This window comes from Macrobrachium nipponense, chromosome 6, assembly GCF_015104395.2.
Source record: "Macrobrachium nipponense isolate FS-2020 chromosome 6, ASM1510439v2, whole genome shotgun sequence".
Classification (NCBI taxonomy): domain Eukaryota; kingdom Metazoa; phylum Arthropoda; class Malacostraca; order Decapoda; family Palaemonidae; genus Macrobrachium; species Macrobrachium nipponense.
In genome coordinates, this window is record NC_061108.1 from 18,254,134 (window position 1) to 18,277,198 (window position 23,065).

The following is a 23,065-nucleotide window of genomic DNA, read 5'->3' on the forward strand; positions in this document are numbered from 1 at the left end:
GAAGTAGGATATTGTTATTATTGTTGAATGTAAGCTGAATGTCGCTATCTAAAGCCCGGGACGCAGTGTTACCATACGCAAACACCACAGGCAGATGGACAGATGGAAAAAAACCGAGTATAGTTAAAATCCACTGGGCAGCTCATGATAGTTAGTTGGGATCTTGACTTCAAGGGAGGATGTAGTCCTTGCCTGTCTCACAAGACGTCATTTTGTAAATTTGCTCATAAATATACCAAGGGGTTGCTGTTGGTTTTAGTTCTTATCTTTAATGATAGTATGTCAGTTTAAATGTAATTTTGCAAAGAAATACAGTATTAGAAAAAAAACATGTTTAAATCCAAAAAAGTTATTTCATCTTCGTTCTCTGTAAATTTACAGTGAATATTTTACAACAAATATGCTCAGAATTTGTAACTAATTTTATTACTATATGTTTTGATATTGTGAGAGCTATAATTACTATAATGATACAAAATAAAGTAAATTTATTTATCGGAAAAACCTTGCATAACTTTGTAAAAATTTATGACTGTCATAAGAGGGGCCATACAAGGGATTATAAAAAAAAATTGGGACTCCAACAGATCTCTCTTCCTCAATGCCAGCAAGGACTCGGAGTCGAGTGATCTCTCCATCCTAGACAATGCCATGTCCCTTCTAATCAGATGATTAGCCCATAAATTAGCACTGAGGTGAGCCAAATATGAAAATGCTTTGCCCCCGGATTACCACAGACTGGCAAGCAATGAGGCACTCACCAACCCTTTCGGGGACCTGTCAGAAGCTATCTTGGCAATAACCACAGACCAGAGGTCCAGCCAAGAAACAGTCTGCAACATGGAGGCCGCCGTAGATTCCAATGCCGAGGCATCTTGCGGAGACAAGGACGGAGCCACCGACCTCACCTGTTCCAAAGTCAATCCCGGCTTCAGGCAAATGACGTCTGGATTAAGATGGCGTGATAACATTTTGCAGAGCTTTTAGCATAGTACTTCCTATGCCTCATGAGAGGCGGAGGTAGTAGAGCAAAGCAAACTGTCCCGGTCCGAAACAGGTGTTAACCTTCTGCAAGACTGACTGAACGTGCCCCGACAAAGGAAGCTGAAGAGATGATTTGGGGTCCCGAGTAGTTCCCACCAAGGCTTCCAAGCAAGAAGGAGTGTAAGACGACTGAGCCCGAGTCTTACTTTCCATGTAGGCTCCTCTAAGGCACCTTTCCCACCAAAAGTAACGGAAGGGTTAGCAGCCAAACAGCCCGAAACCCCAACTAACCTGTCTGAGCTGGGTCCATGCGTCGGCTTCCGAGACGAACCCACGATAACACTAGGAACATCACTTACCTCAACAGATGACTCCACATGTCCATGAATGGTCATGGGCATGGCGGATGTACATACGTGAGATGGGGGTAAACTCGAACGCTTGAGATCGAAGGAGAATCGCTTAGTCAAACTCTTGGAAGCACCGGTGAGAGAGGCAGGCAAACACTCCTGGTGCAACAACTCCGCGCTCACTACCTTCGACCTCTTGATAGGCGCCTTGAGATCCTTACGGCGACGAATAGGCCTTGGAGAAGAAGGAGCACTAACATCAAGTGCATGGGCAGGGGAGGATGAAGCATCTCCTGCTGATATCACACCACTAACACTGCCCAAAACAACAGCACTCTTGGGAACAAATCCGCGTTGTTCCTCCCTCGAAGGCGAAGGAAGAGCAAAGTCCTTCGCCTTCCAACGCTTGATACGCCGACGGGGCGTAGAGGGGGAAGAGGGAGAGAAAGACAGCACTGGTTTCTTATGGGCACTCTTCTCAGGAGGAGGGGATGAAGCAACACGTTTCCTACCAGTCCTCCCAACCGATAAGGCAACCAAATTCACATCCAATACAGTCCAACCTCTGAGGCACTGCCTGGCATATGACCTCAGACTGATGTGCCAGAGAAGGCTCCGTTGATAAGGAAGGGAGATGTAGCAAGCTGGGCAACAGTGATGATGTCACGGCTGAGAAAGGCAGATCAGAGGAGACGACTGGGAGAGACGTCATCGATGGGAGTGACGTCACAAGAGGTGGTAACGCCACGGCTTCCCCTCGGTGCGAGGGGGAATCAGACGCTACTGGCGGAGGAATACACAAAGACGGATCCTGTGATGTCATCAACGGGGCTGATGCCACAGCGTCACTCCGACTCGAAGTGGCAGCAGACACTGGCGGAGCAATACAAGATGGCCAACTACTGCTACCCATGAAGATGAGGCTGGGAGGAGGGTGGATGGCCTGACCAGACCGGGGAGGGGGGTTGTGAGCCTCCACAAAATGCGCTAGCAACCCCTCCAAGGACAGGGACCCCTAGCCCGAGCATCTTCCAAATCGCCGCCATTTTGGACGCCTCTGACTCTGGAAGAGAAGAAATTGATGAAAAAGCCTCGCCCTTCTCGGGAATCAAATAAACTCCCGAGGAAGAAGGGGCTACATTACAAACATTAGCCTGGTGGCATCCCGATACTTCCATCGACGAATCAATGGAAGAAAAGGAAGGAGACGCAGGGACAACGCTACTATGAGGCTTGACTACTGCAGGAGACGAAACATCGGGAAGAGGCGAAAACCTTCCCAAGTAGGAAGAGTCAAAACCCTCCGATGTTCTCTCTTGCCCTAAAACGACCTCCACTGCTCCTTAGGCCATGCCCGGCATTCCATGCAAGGATTCGTAATAGTACAAAAATGAGAACGCCTAGTGCGCATTATGTGAGGGTCGGTCGCTGCAGAAGCCAGAAAACGAGAACACGGAAAACCTGGAACTCCAGGGCACATACGCTGATGCTGAGAAGGAGCAGAGGAAGCTATAAAAACACACACACACTAAACACAAGCGAAACGGGCAATGAACCGGGAAAAGGCCAAGAGAGGTTTACACGATTCTCGCCCAGGCGGTCAAAAGAAAGACTGATGCATGATCATAGGTGAATGGTCTTTGACCATCCTTCACCCGATCTCCGCACGCGTTGCCAGATATCACAAGATTCCTTGCTTTCATCTGTTTTTAACCGGATCCAGCTAGGCACTAGAAATTATCCTATTGTTAAGACCTCAGGTTTGTAGCTATGAAAAATACAAACTGTCATAGAAAATTTGTCATTTTTCAACTTCTCATGGAAGGTAGGAAAAATTTTTTAGAATTTTTTACTTGCACCATGTGCATTTGCATATCTTCCTTTTTCCATTGAGATTTTTTTCTGAAATTGGAAGACCTCAAAGTTTTGCTGGCCTGGGGTGCTGCATATTGATTTATTACCCGATCCATGAAGGGTTAAATATTACTACTTATTGCAATTGTAGGGTTTTCTCCAAGTTTCACATTTAGAACCTATTGGGTTTTCTCCAAGTTCCTTATTTAGATTCTTACAGGTACATACTTGATCTCCTTTATATTCTAGATGTATCTTGCTATTCAGCCACTCCAGCTCCCTCCTTTCACTGGATAGTCAAAAGATTCCAAGTTCTTGGCTTGACAACTAGAATTTCAGAAAAATCAAATCTAATCAGGCTATTTGAAGGATTAGGAAGGGTGCATAATGCCAAGTAAGAGGTGTGGGTCTCTTTAAAGCTGAGATCCAGACTTCAAAGGTAGGAAAATGAAGGTTGTTTGCTAATCACTTGAGGAGTTAGGGGATGGAATAACTACCTACAGTCTCCTTCCTTGGGCTAATAAATACTAAGATCTCAGCAATTATCACAAAAATGAAGATGACACCCCTCAAACACAGCCGAAGGCAGAGACCACCTGGACTCTGTCCCTAAGACTTTGTCAGATAAGATCATCCTTTCCCAGATATAAGGGACACAAATAGACCTAATCCACAGAGAAAAGTCTGGAATCAAGCTCTCCAACAGAAAAAAGTTCTCGGTCAGTTGTGATGGAAAACAACCAGAATCAGTTTAAACTAGTCACAAGGGCTAGAGAAATGTACTGGACCCTGCTGATTAAGAAAAAAATTCAAGTTTGTGTTTTTGGGAACTAAACTTACCTAACAAAGGGTGGTGGTTTCAAGAAACTTTCCATTCAAGCCCTACAAGAAAGGGTATGATGGGCTATCCAAAAGTGACAATGCGAAAACAAATGTCTAGGCTAAGTAGCAAGTAACTTCACTGCATCATTCAAGTACCTGGTCTAGCAATTGAAACAGAGGGAGATGGGAGCCTCAATCCAAGATTTCCTTCATGTTCCCTGATCCATCATCATTGCATCCTTTCAGTTTTGAACAAACCATCATCTTTATTGGCAAAGGAATTGTCAAAAAGCATGACTGCATGAAAGAAAAGTATATCTCAGTATGTACTGTCTGCTTTTGGGGAAGATTGGGTAGATCTAGGATACCTATCCGCGGTGGCCCAGACTATGGCAGTTGTGGTTTTTCTATGCAGTTTTACCTACTGAACAAGAATTTTAAGTAATATTTATTCGGACAACTGTAATTAACCCCCAGGGGCCAGTACTAGGAAGTCAGCTAGTTTCAGTGTGAGCATAAACCTCATGTATTGTAAACATTCGAGTTTCACCTCTGATTTTCGCTTGCTTTTACGTATTTTTATCTTTGTTTCGCCAAGAATTTCATCATGCCAATGAGGAAAAGACAAGCAAAACATCTCGCTAACATATAGACGAAGAAAATTCGCTCTAATATGATTACAGAATATCATAATACACGCGATATGTGTAATTAGTGAAGAGAGAGAGGGAGGGGTGGTAGTAAGGAAACGCCCCCGTCTTGCCTGACGCACACATCACACTGTGCCCCACGCTACGATCTTTGAGTAAAGGGATCTTCATTTATGATAAATAACATAGTTTTGGTTATTAATACCAAAAAGGAATATGAAATTCATAATAATCATGATTTATTAATATTGTTTTTGTAAAAAGAGAGTACACGTCTGAGTTTCACCTCTGACATTCTCTTGCTTTTACGTTTGTTTATCTTTGTTTCGGCAAGAATTTCATCATGCCAAAGAGGAAAATACAAGGAAAACATCTCGCTAACATACAGAAGAAGAAAATTCGCTATAATAAGCTGAGTTAGTGAAGGAGAGAGAGAGAGAGAGAGAGTTGCGTAGGAAGGAGTGGCCCCGTCTTGCCTGACGCAGTGCCCCAGGATACGATATATGAGCAAAGGGATCATCATTTATGATTAAATAATGATAAATAACATAGTTTTGGTTTATTAATACCCAAAAAAGAAATATATGTTCATAATAATCATTATTTATTAACATGTCTTTATAACAATACAAAGGAAAACTGTACGCCCGTATCTCAAAACTATACTTATTGACTTTCAAATTCTATTTTCTCACTTAGTTTTAAAGCTATAGCATTGAAATTTGGTATATAACTTAGAAAGACATTATAGAACAATCAAATAGAGCCTTTTTTCCCATTTTTGTTTTTTTTTTTTTTTTTTTTTTTATAAATATTTTTTCCTGATTTATAGGGTATATTTCTTTACCATAATGAAAAATTCAAATCTAACAAAAGAATTACTTTTAGGAAAAAACTCATTTAATTGGAGGTCTACATCAGGTCTATATATGGTAGTAATCCCAGGTCTTAATATTAAATATCAAGGGAGGAGATAGAATTTGAAAAATGGTTATTTTCGGGATAAATCGCCCTGGCGTCACAAAATCAAAGGTCCGAGGCAAAAATCATATTCAGTTTGGAGATGTCCCAAGTCACCTTATTAAGTGGTATGAATGTCAAAGTCCTGTCCTTAAAAAATGGCATTAGCCAGCCGGCCCCCTTAAGGTGAGTAACTTTTGATATGAAATTGACTTTTGAGAAACATACATAATACGTACTGCTTCCTTTGTTTCTCAAAAAGTTATCTTGGTGAAATTTTTTTAATGTTTTGGATGAAGCTAACATATCCAGGTATTTTGGAATACATACTGTTCTCCAGTACGGTCTTTGGGTGCTGACTTTCATCTCGAATCCCTGGATAGAGTTATGTCATCTGTCAAGTTTATTTTGCCAATTTTTAATGTTGATTTGTGGCATAGACTTATAGTTTGTTTGTATGGTGTTTCTACGTTGCATGGAACCAGTGGTTATTCAGCAATGGGACCGCCGGCTTTACCTGACTTCCGAGCCACGTCAAGAGTGAACTTCTATCACCAGAAATACACATCTCTCACACCTCAATGGAATGCTAAGAATTGAACTCGCAACCACTAAGGTGGTACGCCAATATCATACCAACCACGCCACTGAGGCGCTTATTAGACTTATAGTGAGTTTATTAGTTTGTTGAGTAAAATATACAACAACAAACATCCTCTGCACTCTTCTCATAATCCATTCCAGAACCTCCCACAAAAATCTAAACAAACGAAAACCAAAACAATATTTCCCATAAGAAAACATGTAAATTACAATTAATGTTTAATAAATGTAAATGACTAATGAAATGAATAAATGAATATTTAACATCACTCTTACCTTTTGGAAGACACCTGTTAGTGTATGGAAGACGGGGAGGAGAAGTTATTGTTTGGAAGGGGAATCTCCCTCCAGAAGGACTTCAAGTATCAAGGACCTATCTGGGGTTACTTCTCTTTGTTTTTTACTGGCACTAGGACCAGCTTGAGAGTTACTGGACCCCTGTTGCACAACAAAACTGTCCAGAGGCATTTGTTTCTAGCATTTCTTTAAAATTTGCCTCAAATTATACACGGCATTGTTAAATATGTTTGAGACACGGATTACAATTTCCTAGTTGGGTTGATAATTCTCCACAAAATTTCTTACATCATTCCATTTGCAAACATGTCCTTAATCCTTGAAACAGGCACATGTATGCCACTCATTTTCTGAATTTTTCAAACCAGCCTCTGCTGGCCTTAAATTTACTAACAGCAGTGCTGCTTATAGGCATTTTCTCACTAAGATTGGCATGCAACTCCCTCCAAAACTTTGCTAAAAGTTCTTTCTTAAATTCTATTGTATTTCTCACCTTTTTAACACAAGGTCTAGCACATGGAACTTTCTTTGGCTCCATGATGGCTTATTTAGCAGTTGCACTCAATAAAAAAGCACAAAAACAATGAACACAAAAGCAGAATGGGTCACGAAAGAAGATGAGATACAAAAGAAGACGGGATGTTTTGTTTGGGCGCTCAAGAAGGGGCCCGGTCATGTGCTGGGCCTTGGATTGTGCGTTTCCGAGTGTTTAAAAACCGAGGAAATGTGCAGTAACAGACAAAATTTCGTAGAAAAAAGTTTACGATAGTCGAAACGTACGAAAAGAGAGGTGTATGAAAACCAAGGTTTGACTGTCCTAACAATCAGTACTGAAATTTAAACGAACATCCATCTATAAACAATCGTTATGTTATTCTAATACCATACTACTAGAAGTTATGGCAGGTTAAGCCACAACATAAATATAACTTTGGATTTAAGTAGGATCATTGAAAAGATTCAGTACATACAAATTGAATACTTTATAGTTTTTTCAACTTTTGCCAAGGGTTGTCTAATATCCTCAAATTGGAGCGTGAATGAATTTCTGTTATGTACTACTGATACTGAAAGTTTTCTTATTTTACAGGAACCTACATTATTTTTAAAAATAGTCAATGATCCTTACTCGATATTTTGAGCCATGATATCTGTTAATTTGTGCTTCACTGTGAAAGTTCTTGCCACTTGCCACTTTGATGCAACACAGTCAGTTGAAATCATTTTGAGCCAAATTTCATCTTTTGAAAGAACTGTGTTAATAAGGTTTTCTCTGAAATTACAATTTGATTAGTCAGTCATTTGGCTGTGTAAGGTAATAATTTTTTGCTTGGTTGTTTTATACTAACAAGCACCAAAGAAAATTTTAATGAGTTAATCAAGTACCTATTCTAGTATATCATGTAACAAGACTTCTCATAAACTTTCCAAATTGCTTATTTTTAGGTTCTTTTATTTAATATGTACACTATTTAAAACTATTATAAGGATTTTTTTAATTTCATTGCATATCTTCTTTCAGTGGCAGTTAACTTAGTTCGCAAGAGAGCTGGAAAATTCAGTCTAGATATTTTCAGTCTAGGCTGAAGCACTGAAGATATACGAAAGGTAAGAACTAATAAAAAAAAAAAATTTCCATATTGTACAGCAGATTTACTAAGATAAATGTATTTAAGGTAGATAAAGTACATAAATGTGGTTTGAAAAAGTGATAATGAAACAGAAATGAAAGTTTGGTGAGGTATGGAAACTAAAATCTCTTATCATAAGCCAAATGAGATGCCAAAGTTAAGAGATGTTGGTTTCCATTTAGTGTAAATTGTTTAAATTTTTTGCAACAATTTCATGAATCTCCATGTGAATTAAAACAAAATGATCATTCTCTTTTGCAACAAACTTGGTACTTACAATACAGCCCATTTTGTGTATCAGACAAAATCACACATGCATCAGTCTTCACTAAAAGAAAGATTCAGTGCAATAAGTAACTTAGTGCATGCATACGTATATGGATTTCCAGGTACCATGCAGCTGGGTGACTTAGTGCTAGTGTCTCCTGACTTTTGCACAGCTCACAGATATCCCCAGACTAGTTGATTATTCTTTAATAAATGGCCTTTGAGTCATGGCCAAGACTCAGAAAAGTGCGTAGACAGTGAGATAATGCGAATAGAAGTGACTGAATAAGTATCAGACAGCTAACTAGAATTTCACAGCAATGTACTTGTGGGCTCTTAACATCAGTCTGAGCTTGCTGAACCAGTACTTGCAACACATCCATTTCAGGATGTAGATAGTAGCTCTGCTTCACTGCTTAATTCAGAAAGTGAACTTCCTTGCCTATGCAGGTCTCAAGGATATATGTATAGTATGTACTATTTTCTTTTCTCAGTACACTCATCATACAAATTTCTTCACTTTCAGGGAAGGACATTATTTCTGTTCAAAGTCCTCTGCTTTGTACTAGCCTACACCCCTCAGGTGTTTACCTAAGACATTTGCACTGGTAACAGCTTGTGTTCATGAGCAAGGCATCAGACTCCACAGGTACCTGGGTGACTGAATGGTTCATCCAATGGAAGACAAAACAAGAGAGTGCTGTTGTCATTGCAGTAATCCTTAGAGAAGCCAGTCTCTTGTGATCAGTTTAAGATCTATTCTCTCCAGTTGCAACTCAATAGCTCTTGGTCAGCAGCATCTCAACCCAACACATTTCCAGTTCCAATCTCCAGCAACATTTGACAGGACCTGCTGCGGTGCCAGGACACTCAAAACCTCACAACAGATTTCATCCCCTATATCTACATTTTCTGAGGGTTCTTATGTTTTTCAGTAAATCAACCCAAAGACAGGAATACCATCTATTGCACTTTCTGGCTTCTGGACTTCCTTGGCCACCTCAAAGATAGTTGCAATAACTTTCAGGTCTGTCAGCTTTCTCACCTACAGTGAGCAGCTAGACAGAAAGAAATATAACAGAACAATACAGAGTAACTTATCCAGAGAGTTAAATGAGCTAAAAATCAGTCTGACACCAACAGGAACAATTGTCACCATCCCCATTCGACCATACGTCAGCAGTCCATCCAGTGCAGAGATCCTGCCAGGAAGCAACCAGATTTTCCCATTTAAGTGATCTCTTTGTCTAGATACATCTCTGGTCTATCCCAAGTATTTGAACTCTATGGACATCTATGTGGGCTCTTCGGTGGATTTTAGAAGAGTACATGAGCACTTTGAGAAGGAAGTACCACAGAGGTCAGTAAAGCTTCCTAACTGGAAACTTTCTTTAGTCATGAAAGACCCTGTTAAACTTGAAATTTGTCTACTGGCTCTTATCTGGAAGATGGCCTGTCTCCTGCATTTGGTTTTTCAAGATGGGCAGCAGACTCCTATATGATCTTTCAAATAAGGCAAATCATACTAAAAATTACGATTCTGTAGGCAGTTATGCAGCTGGCTTTGTAGTGAAGACTAAGACTCTATGTTGCTAGGAGCAATTAATGTTACTATTCATTATTCTGTCTCTTTCTTCCCTTACCAAGAATAAGGATGTCAAATTTCTTGGTCCTGTTATTCCTTCCCACAGGATGCACCATGAGGAAAGTGACAAGACATACATCTTCCAGCTCAGACAAGTCAATCTAAGAGCATGCAACAATTTAATGGGTAGCAAAGCTGTGTTTGTACATATCCACAAGATAAGATCTCTTTCCAAGTTTATACTTTTTAGAAAAATTTGATGTCAACTTGGTTTTAATGACATGCAAGTGTGAGGATCAAACAGAGACATCGAGAGAACTGTACTAACTTTATTGATCAGAAACAGATACATATAAGGAGGCTGTGCGGACAGAAACGTAGTGCCTGTCACGCGCATATACAAAAGGGAACATAGTCCTGCTGTGATTTTGCTTTCTCGTACCTACAAATATACATATAATTAAGCGCACAGGATACATATTTTGATGGTACGTATATATATTGGCGGAAAGGCCGCAAACTCCTCTAAATTTTGGGTATGTATATATAAAGCTTATGTACAATGGGAGGACGGACATTTTGACAAAAATGTCGTCCTTACAGATACAATGGGTATGACAATAATCATTGGATGATTGGTCATAGGTATCTTGCTGGAGGGTGGAGGAGTCTGCAGGTCCGTGATGCCATCTGTCAGGGACGTCCTCTGGCTCTTCGTCTTCTGATGAGTCGGACAGCAGGATGCCGCCCCTGGTGGGAGACCGGGGGGGTTTGATTGCTGTCCTCGGGTGGCCTCGGTGACATCTGGGTGTGCTGGCGGGTTTCAGCAGGTTTTTGTTCTGAGGAGGGGTCCTCCAAGGTCCCTCTGCAGTGTTATCTTCGTCAGGAATGAAGGCGAGCTTCAGTCCTCTGGCCGTTGATTCAGGAATGCCTTCTCCGATTGGTGGATGACTCAATACAGTCCTCGGGTGGCGTCATTCCTGAGAAAGACTGTGTCCGCAGGAATCCAGGGCTTTTGGTCGGAACTGCTTTCTTCTGTCGGAGAAGGTCTTGCGGCAGGGAATGAATTTCTGAGCAGCTGCACAGCGTTTTGACAGGGGGACATCCTCATCGCAGCTGTTAACCGGGAAGAATTCTCCTGGCATTGTCAGTGTTTCTCCAAAGACCTTCTCCGCAGGTGATGGGTCGCCGTTGGCTCTTGGGGCGATGCGGAGGCCGAGGAGGATCCAAGGTAGTTGTGTCTTCCAGTTGGGGTCTGTGCAGTGTGCCATCAGGGAGGCCTTGAGGGAGTGGTGGGTCCTTCCCACCATGCCGTTTGCTGCAGGGTTGTAGGCCATAGTGGTGTGGTGCTTCATCCCCATTAGGCGTGCCAGGGCAGTCCAGAGTTCCAAGGTGAAGGCGATTCCCTGGTCTGTTGTGATGTCGTCTGGCACTCCGAAGTGGCTGAACCATCTGGAGAGGAGGGCTTCGGCGCAGGCGTTCTGCAGTGGCTTCCGACATCGGGGTGGTTTCTGGCCACCTGGTGGACCAGTCAATCACTGTCAGGAGGTAGCTGGCGCTGTCAGAGGGGGGGGAAGAGGGCCGATGACATCCACGTGTGTGCCTGAATCTCCGCCTGGGTTGAGGGAAGGTGCCTACTCCTGATTCAGTGTACCTTCCTGTCTTGCTGCTTTGACACACAATGCAGTTCTTGGCCCATTTCCGGGAGTCCCTCTTCATGTTGTGCCACACGAACTTCTCTGTTGAGAGTCTGGTTGTCATGTGGGCCAACAGATGCGAGAGGCCATGTATCACATCAAATACATACCAGATTCCTCTGGGAGGCTGGAATCAAGGGGCTTGGGCGGCCAGTGCTGGTGTCGCAGAGGAGTGTCATTTTGGAAAGACCGAAGAGGATGTCTTCCCACCAGAGGGTGGTGATGGTGGTGCGGTAAGCTGGAACTTCAGGGTCAAAGGCTTGCTCTCATGCTAGGTCCTCGTAGTCCACGCCGAGGTGCAAGGAATGTGTTTCAATTTTCGAGAGGGTGTTGGAACTCGGAAATGGCCTCAAGGTGTCGTTGCTCCCTTGCAGACCAGGCATCTCACACCTTGATGAAGGCGTGGACCAGCAGCTGGTGGTTCATCCTTATGGTGAACAGGACACCTTCCAGGAGGTATTTGAAGTGGCAGACAGCTTGGTAGACAGCAAGGAGCTTGCAGTCAAAGGTGCTGTAGCGAGTCTCGGCGGGTTTCAGCTTCCTGCTGAAGAAGGTCAGCGGCATAGGGACCCCCGTTGATCAGCTGTTCCAGGATGGCTCCACATTGCGATATTGCTGGCGTCAGTCGTGAGAGTCGAGGGCACATCGAGATCCTGGTGGGCCAAGGTTGTAGCTCTGCTGAGGGACACCTGGGCCTCTTCCCATGACAGCTTTTTTTAGCTTGCCCTTCAGGACCTCAGTCAAAGGGCACATGGTGCAGGCGATGTCTGGGATGAACCTCCTGTAGTAGTTCACCATCCCGATGAACTCCTGTAGGGCCTTGACTGTTGTTGGTGTCAGGAATTTCTCCACTGCGGCTACCTTCAATGCCATGGGACATACTCCTGCTGGGGTGATTTTGTGGCCCAGGAGATCCACCTTCTCAGTGCCGAAGGTGCATTTGTTGAACTGGATGACAAACCCATTCTCCTGCATGCACTTGGTCTGGGACTTGGTGCCGTAGGAACGTATGGGGGCCCTGTTGGCAGCCATGAGGGCAGCTGGGGTGTCAGGGGCGTGGCATCGGTCCTCTGCTGACAACAGGAACACCAACTGCATAGCCCCAGTGTCAACCAGCATCCTGTGGCCCGAGATTGCGTCTTTCACGTAGAATCCTATGGGGCGGGGCTTGGCTACTGCCGCCGCCAGGGAAGTCGGTGTTGGGCACTGCCCTGTTTGTCTCTTAGTGGTGTGCAAGAGAGGAGGTGCGCTTTTCGGTCTTCTGGCGGGTCCTGCTGCTACCGCCAGTTAGCTGAGGGTGGGGCAGCGAGCTTCACGGCCTGGGTGGCGACGAACAGCTCATGCTCCGTCTCCACCAAGACCTTCTTCTCCATCTCTGGGGGCAGCTGGCAGAGAAAAAGTTCTTTGGGAAGGCTGACTTCCTTCCTACGTCCCTGCGGGTCCCTCTCCGGCAGTAGCATAAGGCCCTGGAGCTTGTCCCAGACATCTCTCAGGTCTGTGTCAACCAGGAGGTTGACAACCATGTCGAAGATGTGTGGGGCTCTGTCGGGGATGGGGTGGGAGAAAACCTGGACCAACTTCTTCTTTGGGTCGTCGAAGGGCAGTGATCCAGGTTGGGTGATTCATGGAGCAACAGTCGAAAACCTCCTCCGGGAGAGCTGCTGCGATCAAGTCGGCCTTGATCCCCTCCTCTGTGATGCCATGGAGTCTGAACCTCAGTTCGCTGGAGCCAGGATACTACATTCTGCCAGGAGAAGGGCGGCAGTTCGATGGAGTGAGGTAGCGGGCGTGCGGCTGCAGCTTGCAAGGGCGTGGTGTGGGAGAGTCTTTAATGGTGGACCAAACCATGAGGAGAATGCCAAAACACTCCTGTAGAGGATGTGCCGTTTTTAGTCCGCTAATGGCACTTGGTCAACCGTGGGTAGGAGCGCCAGAAAACTAAGACTGAGGCACCATTTTGAGTCCGTTAATGGTTTCCTGGAGGGAGCGGCAAAAACCGCTGCCTGTCCTAATCCGAAGGTCACCAGTTGTGAGGATCGAACAGAGACATCAGGAGAACTGTACTAACTTTATTGATCAGAAACAGATACATATGAGGAGGCTGTTTAGACAGAAACGTAGTGACTGTCATGCGCCCATACAAAAGGGAACAGAGTCCTGCTGTGATTGTGATTTCTCACACGTACAAATATACACATAATTAAGCATACAAGATACATATTGGCGGAAAGGCCGCAAACTGCTCTACATTTTGGGTATGTACAATGGGAGGACGGACATTTCAGCAGAAATGCCGTCCTTACAGAGGCATCAAATTCTGAATATTTCTCTCTTAGGTACATCATAAATAGATATCTTTATTTCTTAATCTCTAGGCACATCATTAATCAACAGCAGGGTAAGAGTTGTGTTTCCATTTGGGAGTTACTATTCCTTGAAATCCTCATCCTTATTTCTTTGATCAATCTCCTCTTTATGCGGTATTCTGCTAGATAATAAAAATTCTTGGTTCCCTAACCACTATACCTTAGAGAATGGCCTAAGGCACAAAGATCTCAAAAATTCTGATGATCATAGTTACAAATCTACTATGCTTACAAGAATTTAATCTGGTACATGACTCCATGCTTCTTCTAGAGCTATGGCCCCTATTGCTTATATCCATCCCACGAGTTCTTTCTTATCTTGATCTTCCATACTATTCTTATCAACTATTCAAGATCTCAACAGCCCAGCTCCCTCCCTTCTAAGATGTTATTGGGGCTCTGTGGTACATAATGGGCTTGGGATGATTACGTATTACTATTATATATTCTTGATAGCTGTATGTAGTTTAACCAGACCACTGAACCAACATTCATAACTCTAAAGGATCTGATCTTAGTCAAGATATCAGAGTTTATCCTATCTAATAAATTGCAGCTACATACTTACAAATTTAAGTTCAATAAATTGCAAATGTTCAATATAAAGATTATTTTTTAAACAACCATTTTTCTACAATAATGGTAATCACAAAGTCCTTTGCTTCGGGTTGACAACAGCTCCACAAGTATTCACAAGTCTTTACCTTAAGTGTCGACATGGGCTCATGCTCAGGGGATTCGACTGTTGAGATATCTCTACAATTGGTTGGTCTTAGCAATTTCTCAGGAAGGACTGGCTCAGAACAAGAACCGTCTTCTCCAGTTTTGTCACAGCCAAGGTATCGTGATAAATATGGAAAAGTCCAATCTTCTTCCCAGCCAGAGGATTTTATACCTGGGAATGATAGATACAGCATCATCGAGGATTTTTCTGCCGGACCAGAGGATAGTTCAGAACGGCAGCCCGCTTCCTTTCAAGGGGAGAGCAACCAGCTCACCAATGGCAAGTACTTCTGGTCCTCTTGACTAATCTAGAGAAGCTAGTCCCTTATGGCTGTCTCCATATACGATCACTGCAGTGGAGATTACAGGAGCTTTGGTCCTCAGCAAGATACTCCCTCAGCTCTAAGTTCCTCTGTCAACAGAGATGAGAAGTGACCTGTGATGGTTTGATGACCAGAACCTAACAGTGAGAGTTCCTCTTCATTCACCCACTCCTGATCTTCTCTTGTTCTTGGATGCCTCCTCCAAAGGTTGGGGTGCTCATCTGGAAGAGCTCCTGACTTCTGGGGCATGATGCTCTCAGGACAAGCAACTCCATATCAACGTGTTGGAGTTGAAACCTGCCATCCTGGATCTTCAATAGTTTTGGGAAAGGGTAGTAGGTCACTCCGTCGTACTGATGTCGGACAACACTACGGTGGTAGCGTATGTGAACAAACAGGGGCCGGGTGTCACACTAACTTCACTCACTGACAGTCGAATTGCACCAGTGGGCGATTGACAACTCGGTGGAGCTCATGGTCAGGTGTAATCCGGGCAATAGGAATGCAGCGGCTGACAAGCTAAGTCATCAGGGACAAGTTCTGGGTAAGGAGTGGTCTCTGCATCAGGACATGGCAGAGGTCTACCAATTCACAGCACTCTTGAAATTGTTGATTAGTACTTCATAATTCACACAGTCCAAGACTGCAGTAAAATTTAGACTAGCCATGCATTCTTATGCACCATTTCAGACACATAAATAATGATGTGATTCTTGTAGCTACCTCAGACCTGGGGATTTCCTTATAAATGGAACAGTTATCTTACTGTCATTTTCTTTAAGACTGAAGCATCTGGGTTGATTCCTTATGCATGAAATGGGCAGACTGTAAGTAAAGGGTTTGTTATAAAGCAAAGAACATTCCAATCGAATTTCAAAATTTCAAATCTATATATTGAAAAGTTAGTGTTTTATACATCATCCACTTTTTAAAAAATGTACAATGAATACCCCCTACAGATGATCCTAATTTTAATATCTTTTACCTAACAGACGTATTGCTGAAATCACTACTACTGAACTGCACTTCAGCCTATTTGTTCTCTCTTCTATGAAGATACCATTGCTATTAAGTATATGGTTCTTTCATGTAGGTAGCAATTGTTGTTGTTCTTTCATTAAGTTAACCATCGCTATTCCAGTACTGTTTATACTGAAAGCCTTTTATTAACTGGAGATTTTACAGTTCTAATTTGTTTATTTCATTGTACTCTTAAGATTATGAAAAGTGATGAATGTTGGCTGGCAAGATTGTTTGGGAATACTGCCAAAACGTGTCTTATTGGTTTTAGAGATATTATTGCTGTCTTTTTATTGTGATGTAAGTTATTCATCAAGAGTCTGCCTTACTATCTTTAAATACAGTTAAGTTGGAAGCTAGCTATGCCGAGTATTCTAACAGTAATTTGATCAAAATGAATGTTCATGGTGCTTATTTAATTTTTTAAATTGTCATTAGTCGTAATATACGCAATTATATTTGATAATACGGTATCACTGCTGTTAAATACACACTTGCTAAATTTCTTTAACCAGATGTGTATAATGTACATTGCTGTATAAGTTAAAAGAAATCTTATACAGGTACAGTCTTCTGAGAGAATTCAGTGTAGGACAAATGCTGGAAGCAAGTATTGTTAAAGAAAATACTCCAGGTATCCACAATTGGATGGTTATAAATGAAACTGATATGCTCCCTTGGTCTTTATTAAGAAGGTTTAATGATAATTCTTACTACTGTGGTGCAGTCACTAAATTTGAATTTTAGTGAAAAGTAACAGCCTTTTTGGTTTTGTAGACTCAGTAGTATGTAATTTTCCATAACTAATCAGCAGGGGGCCATGTTGAAAATCTGCTCAGAGGTTCTAAGTTTTTAGTTGTGAAAAATGTAATCTGATAAGTTTTCCAAGTTAAAAAGGACAGCATTGTTAAAAATGCCCCAATTATTCACTAAATATAACTGTTACATAATGACCATTGAACAGTAAATAATTTGCTTTTAAAGCTTAGACATTTTGCCAAATGAGTAAATGTTTTTAATAATTACAAAAGTATGAATCTCATCTTATGTGCACATGTATACTGAGTATGGGTATAGGGTGCATTGTGCACTGTCTCACTTGTATAGTTGAGGATATTTTCTTAAAAGAGAAAATTTGCTAAGTAAAGGTTGTAAAATGTATTACATGTGACTAAGGTAACTTGATGTTAAGGTCATAAAGTATGTTAAACCTCTCTTTGTCATGGGTTTAAAGGAAAAAAGAAATGCATGTGTCCCACGCTATTTTAAAAGTCCAAAATATACAAGAGAAGAGCACATGTGTAAATAGCAGAACTGTAATAACTGATACATAATAACATATGTGGTTCAGATATTTTTTCCTACTTCTTCTACACTTGAATACAGGCAGCCCTAGGTTAGCGGCTGGGGTTCTGTTACTGGCCGCCGACGCCAAGTGATTTTCGACGCCAAGCTATTTTAAAGTCTACGGCCGCCGCACACCTTCTTTCAGAGTACTAGACCAGTCAAACAGCGTCGTAATCCCACAATGGCACTATAAATAAAATTGTATTTATGCAGTTTAGTACTATAGAATTTACTGTACAGTAGTACTATGCAGTACATTATAGTACACGTATTATAAATACTGTAAAGTGAAAAAAAATCTACCTTGAATCCTTTGGGTGTCTAGAGTATGTAAAGATATAATAAGGTTTTACACAGTATACAGGTAGCTATAGTGTTCAAGTTATGATAATTTGTCTTATGATAATCCGATTTTATGCGGGACCAAATTACAATAGCCTAACTTTATCCCATTTTCTAGTTAAATAGGTTAAAAAACAGCAAAAGAGAATGATAAAAGTATGGTTGCGTAAACATGTACAGCCATGAGCAACCAAACAAGAAACAATTTTTTTTTCAACCGAACAATAAAATTTTTTTTTTCTAAGTACAACCGAATTGGATAACAACAACATCCCTGTGGCTTGTTTTTGTACATGAACTTCCCTGACAGATATATACTTAGCTATAGTCTCCGACGTTCCCGACAGAATTTCAAATCTCGCGGCACACGCGACAGGTAGGTCAGGTGGTCTACCTTACCCGCCACTGGGTGGCGGATGTACGAACCACTCCCGTAAGCTTGTCAGATTTTTCTCTGTCGCGGGAACGATAACAACTGTTGTCGGTTCCTCTCGATAGTTTTTCGATTCTCGCTTGCCTGGAGTTAATTTGGACTTCTTTTGGTGACGTATTCGCTTTGTTTGGCTTGGCATACGCTGATTGTGGACCGGTTTGATTTTGAGTTTGATTTTCTTTAACGATGTCTGACCTAGATTCGGTAGTTAAAACTTCGGTTTTGTTTAGGGTTTGCGTGAATGAAGGATGTAAGGTGAGGTTGCCGAAAGCTTCGGTAGACCCCACACGGTTTGCATGAAATGCAGGGGGAATGAATGTTCTTTTGCTAACCCTTGTAGTGAATGTAAGGGATTGAATGAAGAAGAATATAAGGCTCTCTCTTCTTATATTAGGAAGTTGGAACTGATAGAGTGCGTAAGGCTTCCTCTAGAAGTTCTAGAGATCTAGAATGGAGTGAGTTGGATGTGGATCCTAATGCTAACGTAGAATTAGAACCTTCTTCCCAAGTTGCAGCCCCTGCTCCCCGCACCGAAGCCGAAGATTCGCCTTCGGAGGCGGCAGCTCTGAGAGCACGATTTCGTTCTATGGATCAGAAGATTCGTCAGTTGGAAGGTAAGGAGAGTGTTAGTTGATCGAGTGCAGTGTCCCCAGTGTTGTGGAGCGGGTGCGTCTGACCGGCTCCTTCAGTGCCTCTAGGCCTTTAGAAACCTCTTCCAGACTCCCAGTTCCAGTGGAGTAGGAAAGTCGAAAGCCGCAAGAGGGCTAGGGAGAACCCCCACCGGTCAGGCGTCCCCTCGGCAGATCCTGAAGTACGCTCCCAGGCTGCCTCGGATCGCTACAAGAAGGAGCTACTACGCCAACTGCTTCTTCTCCTCTTCGTCGTTCTCCCTCCAAGAGAGGTTGGAACTCCCCGGATGCGTCGCGCCCGTTGAAGAGGGCTTGGAAGGCTCCCTGCAGTCCTTTGGCTTCTAGTCCGGAGGTTTTCCCGAAGAATCGTCGGTGGAGGCGAAGAAACCCAAGAAATCCTGTGACGTTCTTCTTTCTCGCGCTCCGCGCTCGGTCGCCTGCTTCCGAGGAAGAACAACAAGATTCGCCTACGAGAGTACTCGCGGGACTTCAAGCTCAGATCACGGCGCTAGCAGACACTCTAGCAGTTAGATCACGTAGGAAGAAGGACGTTTCTCTTCCGATCAAGAGATCTAGGCGCCGCTCTTCAGAGGATCGTTCTCCTCGATTTTAGGCGTTCTCCTTCATATGGGGAGGTTTCGTATGAAGGTAGGGGCTCGCCCGAGCGCCCTCGCTCGCCTGGCTCTCTTTCGACTTCAAGGCGCCAACATCGGTAGGACGCTCTATGGAGAAAGAAGTTTTTTCTCCAGATTGGATTTCCGCTTCCGGTAAGCGCACTGCACCTGCTCATCACGCTATTTCTTCAACTCCCTCGCGTGAGACTTCTCCTCGCAGCCTCAAGATTCTAGAAGGCGTCCTTATGCAAGTAGGCGTTCTTCGTCCAGATGTCACTCTCCCTCGAGTGTCGGATCGTGACTCTCTCCTGACAGGCATCAAGAGTCTGGTAGGAGTCGTGTGCATGATACGGCCTGCTGTTAGCCGATCCCCGCCAAGGTAGGCGCCAAGAGCCACTGCACATCGATCTTCCTAGTAGGCGCTCGTCTCTTTTAAGGCGTTCATCTCCGATTATTCTCCTCGGGGCAGACAACAAGAGTCTTTCAAGCGCCTTCTCCGTGTAGGCGCTCTCCCGCTTCTAGGCGCACTTCTCCTGACCGTTTGTCTCTTGGTAGACAACAGGAATCTCGGAAGCGCCCTTCTCCAAGTAGGCGCTCGTTAGCTTTGAAGCGCCCTTCTCCTGAATGTTACCCTCTTGTTTGACGTCAAGAGTCTCGCAAGGCAGCCTTCTCCTAGTAGGCGCATTTCGCCTTCCAGTCGAACTTCCGTTGATCGTACGCAACTGGACAGGTATGGGATAGCCGCGCAAGCGCTCTGCTCTCGATAGGCGCTCTTCTCCTGGCAGCCGCTCGCCTCGAGGATAGGCGCAAAGAGTATAGTAGGCGCTCGCCTCCTCGTAGCGCCCTATGGATATTTCCGAGGATTCTCGGAGTAGGAGCCCTACCTCTCCTTCGGCTGAGATTCCGTCTACCTCGAAGAGGGAGTCTCATCGTAGGCATCCCAGATCTTCTCTTTTCATTCTCCAGTGGATGTGAACTCTTCTAAGAGAGGGCGTTCTCCAACCTCTCGCTCAATCCTACTAGGATCCCTTCGCCACCTAAGGATCTTCCGCGCTCGCCTCGACAAGACGTCCTAGAAGTTCAGATGAGAAACCGAACACTTCTGCTGCTGTGTCTTCTTACAAGAAGCTTACAGAGCTACTTTTGCAAGTTTTTGGGATTCCTTCTCCTACGGCTCCTCCTTCTCCTCACTCACTTTTTTCAACGGCGAGACAGAGAAGAGTTCTTCTTGTGTGAGGATGAAGCCAACTCTTTCTATGAAGAAGGCACTGAGGAGTTTTGTTCCTGGATGGCTTCCAAAGAAGAAGCGGGAAAACGATGTCGCTTTCCTCCTTCGAAGTTATCAGGCCGCGCTGGTTTCTGGTATGAACAGGAGAGTCCTTAGGATTGGGTCTACCGTCTTCGGCTGATTCGGATTTTTCGGCGCTGGTAGATTCGACAAGGAGAACTGCCCTTAACTCTGCTAAGACGACTTGGGCAATGAATGAATGGATCACATGCTCAAAGGCATGTTTAGAGTGCTAGAAGTATTTAACTTCCTTGATTGGTCGTTGGGAGTCCTAGCCAAGAAAAATTGAAGTGCCAGAGTCAATTTCGCCAGAAGATCTTATGTGTGTTTTGTCTTGTATGGACAAGTCGGTAAGAGACGGAGCGAGTGAAATCGCCTCCCTGTATGGGGCCGGGATCGTGAAGAAGAGGTCGGTTTATTGTTCCTTCTTAACGAAGTCTGTCTCCCATGCCCAGAGGTCTTCTTGCTGTTTGCTCCTCTGTCTGCTCAGATTGTTCCCTAAACATCGAGTGCAGGACATTTCAAGATCACTGTCGGCCAAAGCCACCCAGGACCTTTTGGCACAGTCGGCAAGAAAACCTCGCCCTTCCTCCTACCAAGGCTTAAGAAGGAAAAAGCAAGTGTTCGAGAACCCTTTCGAGGGGCGTCTTCATCAAGAACCTCTACGTTTAGAGGGTCGTAGACTTCAAGAAGGGTAAGACTTTCGCCAAGTCTGTTAAAGCCCCCAAATAACTTGCAAGTCCTTCAAACAACGGTGGGCGCCAGACTCTTAGAGTTTGCAGGAGTCTGGGCCCAAAAATGTGGCGGATCCTTGGACCCTTTCTATTTTGAGAGGTTTAGGTACCTCATCCCTTTCGTCGAAAGACCTCCCTTGACGACCATCCCAAGGGAACTGACGGCCAGCAGGTACAGAGAACCCCATCATGAATCAAGCTCTCCATCTAGCAGTAGATCAGATGCTGGGAGAAGGGGGCTATCGAAACTAGTGACAGTCCATCATTCATCGGGCTTCTACAACCGCCTTTTCCTAGTTCCGAAGTCCTCAGGGGGATGGAGACCGGTGTTGGATGTAAGCGCCCTGAACTTCTTCTGTAGAAAAGAAGTTCACGATGGAAACGCCTTCATCAGTGCTGGCAGCACTTCGTCCAGGGGACTGGATGGTTTCCTTGGATTTACAGGACGCTTACTTCCACGTACCGATCCATCCTTCCTCGAGGAAGTTTCTCAGATTCATGATGGTGAAAATTTTTCAGTTCAGGGCTCTGTGTTTCGGCCTCTCGACGGCCCTCAAGTGTTCACGGGGATTTTCAGGAATGTGGCTCAATGGCTTCATTTGAAAGGGTGAGGATATCCATGTACCTCGACGATTGGCTAATAAGGGCCAATTTCAGAAGATCGTTGTTTGAAGGACTTACAAGTAACTTTAGAATTGACGAAGGCTTTGGGACTTCTCGTCAATTTCAAGAAGTCGTCACTAATTCCCGAGCAAGAGTGTGTGTATCTCGGGATACAGATGAACTCTCTGAGTTTTCGGGCTTTTGGGACCCTCGCAGGAAAGGATAGCCCGAGGATTCGAGAGATAACAACCTTCTTAGGGAAAGAAGTATGCACAGTGAGGGAGTGGATGAGTCTGCTGGGGACGCTCTCCTCGCTGGAGCAATTCGTTTCCCTAGGAAGGTTGCACCTGAGACCGCTCCAATTCTTTCTTCATCGGAATTGGAGTCGTCGTTCTCAGGATTTGACGTTCTCCCGTCGTTTATCGACATCAAGAAACATCTCTCTTATGGTGGACAGATCCCAACCTCTTTGCGAAGGGACTGTCTCTTCAATCACAGACCCCCAACCTGGTGTTGTTCTCCGACGCGTCGGACACGGGGTGGTGGGGTGCAACTATGGGAACCAGCGAAGTGTCAGGTACCTGGGTGGGGACCAGGTTAGCCTGGGCACATCAACAGAAAGGAGTTGATGGCTGTGTGGTTTGGCTCTGAAGGCTTTCGAGCCCAAAGTCAGAAGATCGTTAGTGCGGTCAACGCGGACAACACTACAGCTCTGGCATATATCAGGAAACAGGGGGGACGCATTCCTTCTCCCTGTACGAGACAGCAAGAGACCGCCTTCTTCTGTGGCAGAAGAAAGAGGAATCAAGCTTCTCACCAGGTTCGTGCAGGGAGAAAGGAATGTAAGAGCAGATCTCCTCAGCAGAAAGATCAGGTCCTTCCCACAGAGTGGACCCTTCATCTGGATGTATGCCAAAGCCTGTGGAAGTTATATGGGGCAGGC

The 23,065-nt window shown here is 44.0% G+C and overlaps 1 protein-coding gene across 2 annotated transcripts in view; it reads left to right on the top strand.

The window, feature by feature from the left end:
• LOC135216043 (arf-GAP with dual PH domain-containing protein 1-like) overlaps window positions 1–23,065 on the top strand; it is a 99,276-nt gene that overhangs the window by 70,412 nt on the left and 5,799 nt on the right. The window contains exons 8-9 of one of the 2 annotated variants that reach the window (XR_010314790.1): window positions 8,043–8,128; window positions 16,105–16,201. Coding sequence is in view for 1 of the 2 variants with exons in the window: in XM_064251004.1 (XP_064107074.1) it covers window positions 8,043–8,107 (65 nt within the window). In the remaining variant the exon portion in view is untranslated. Of the gene's footprint in view, window positions 1–8,042; window positions 8,129–16,104; window positions 18,052–23,065 lie in introns of those variants that run through there. The other variant, XM_064251004.1, reaches the window with a different exon arrangement.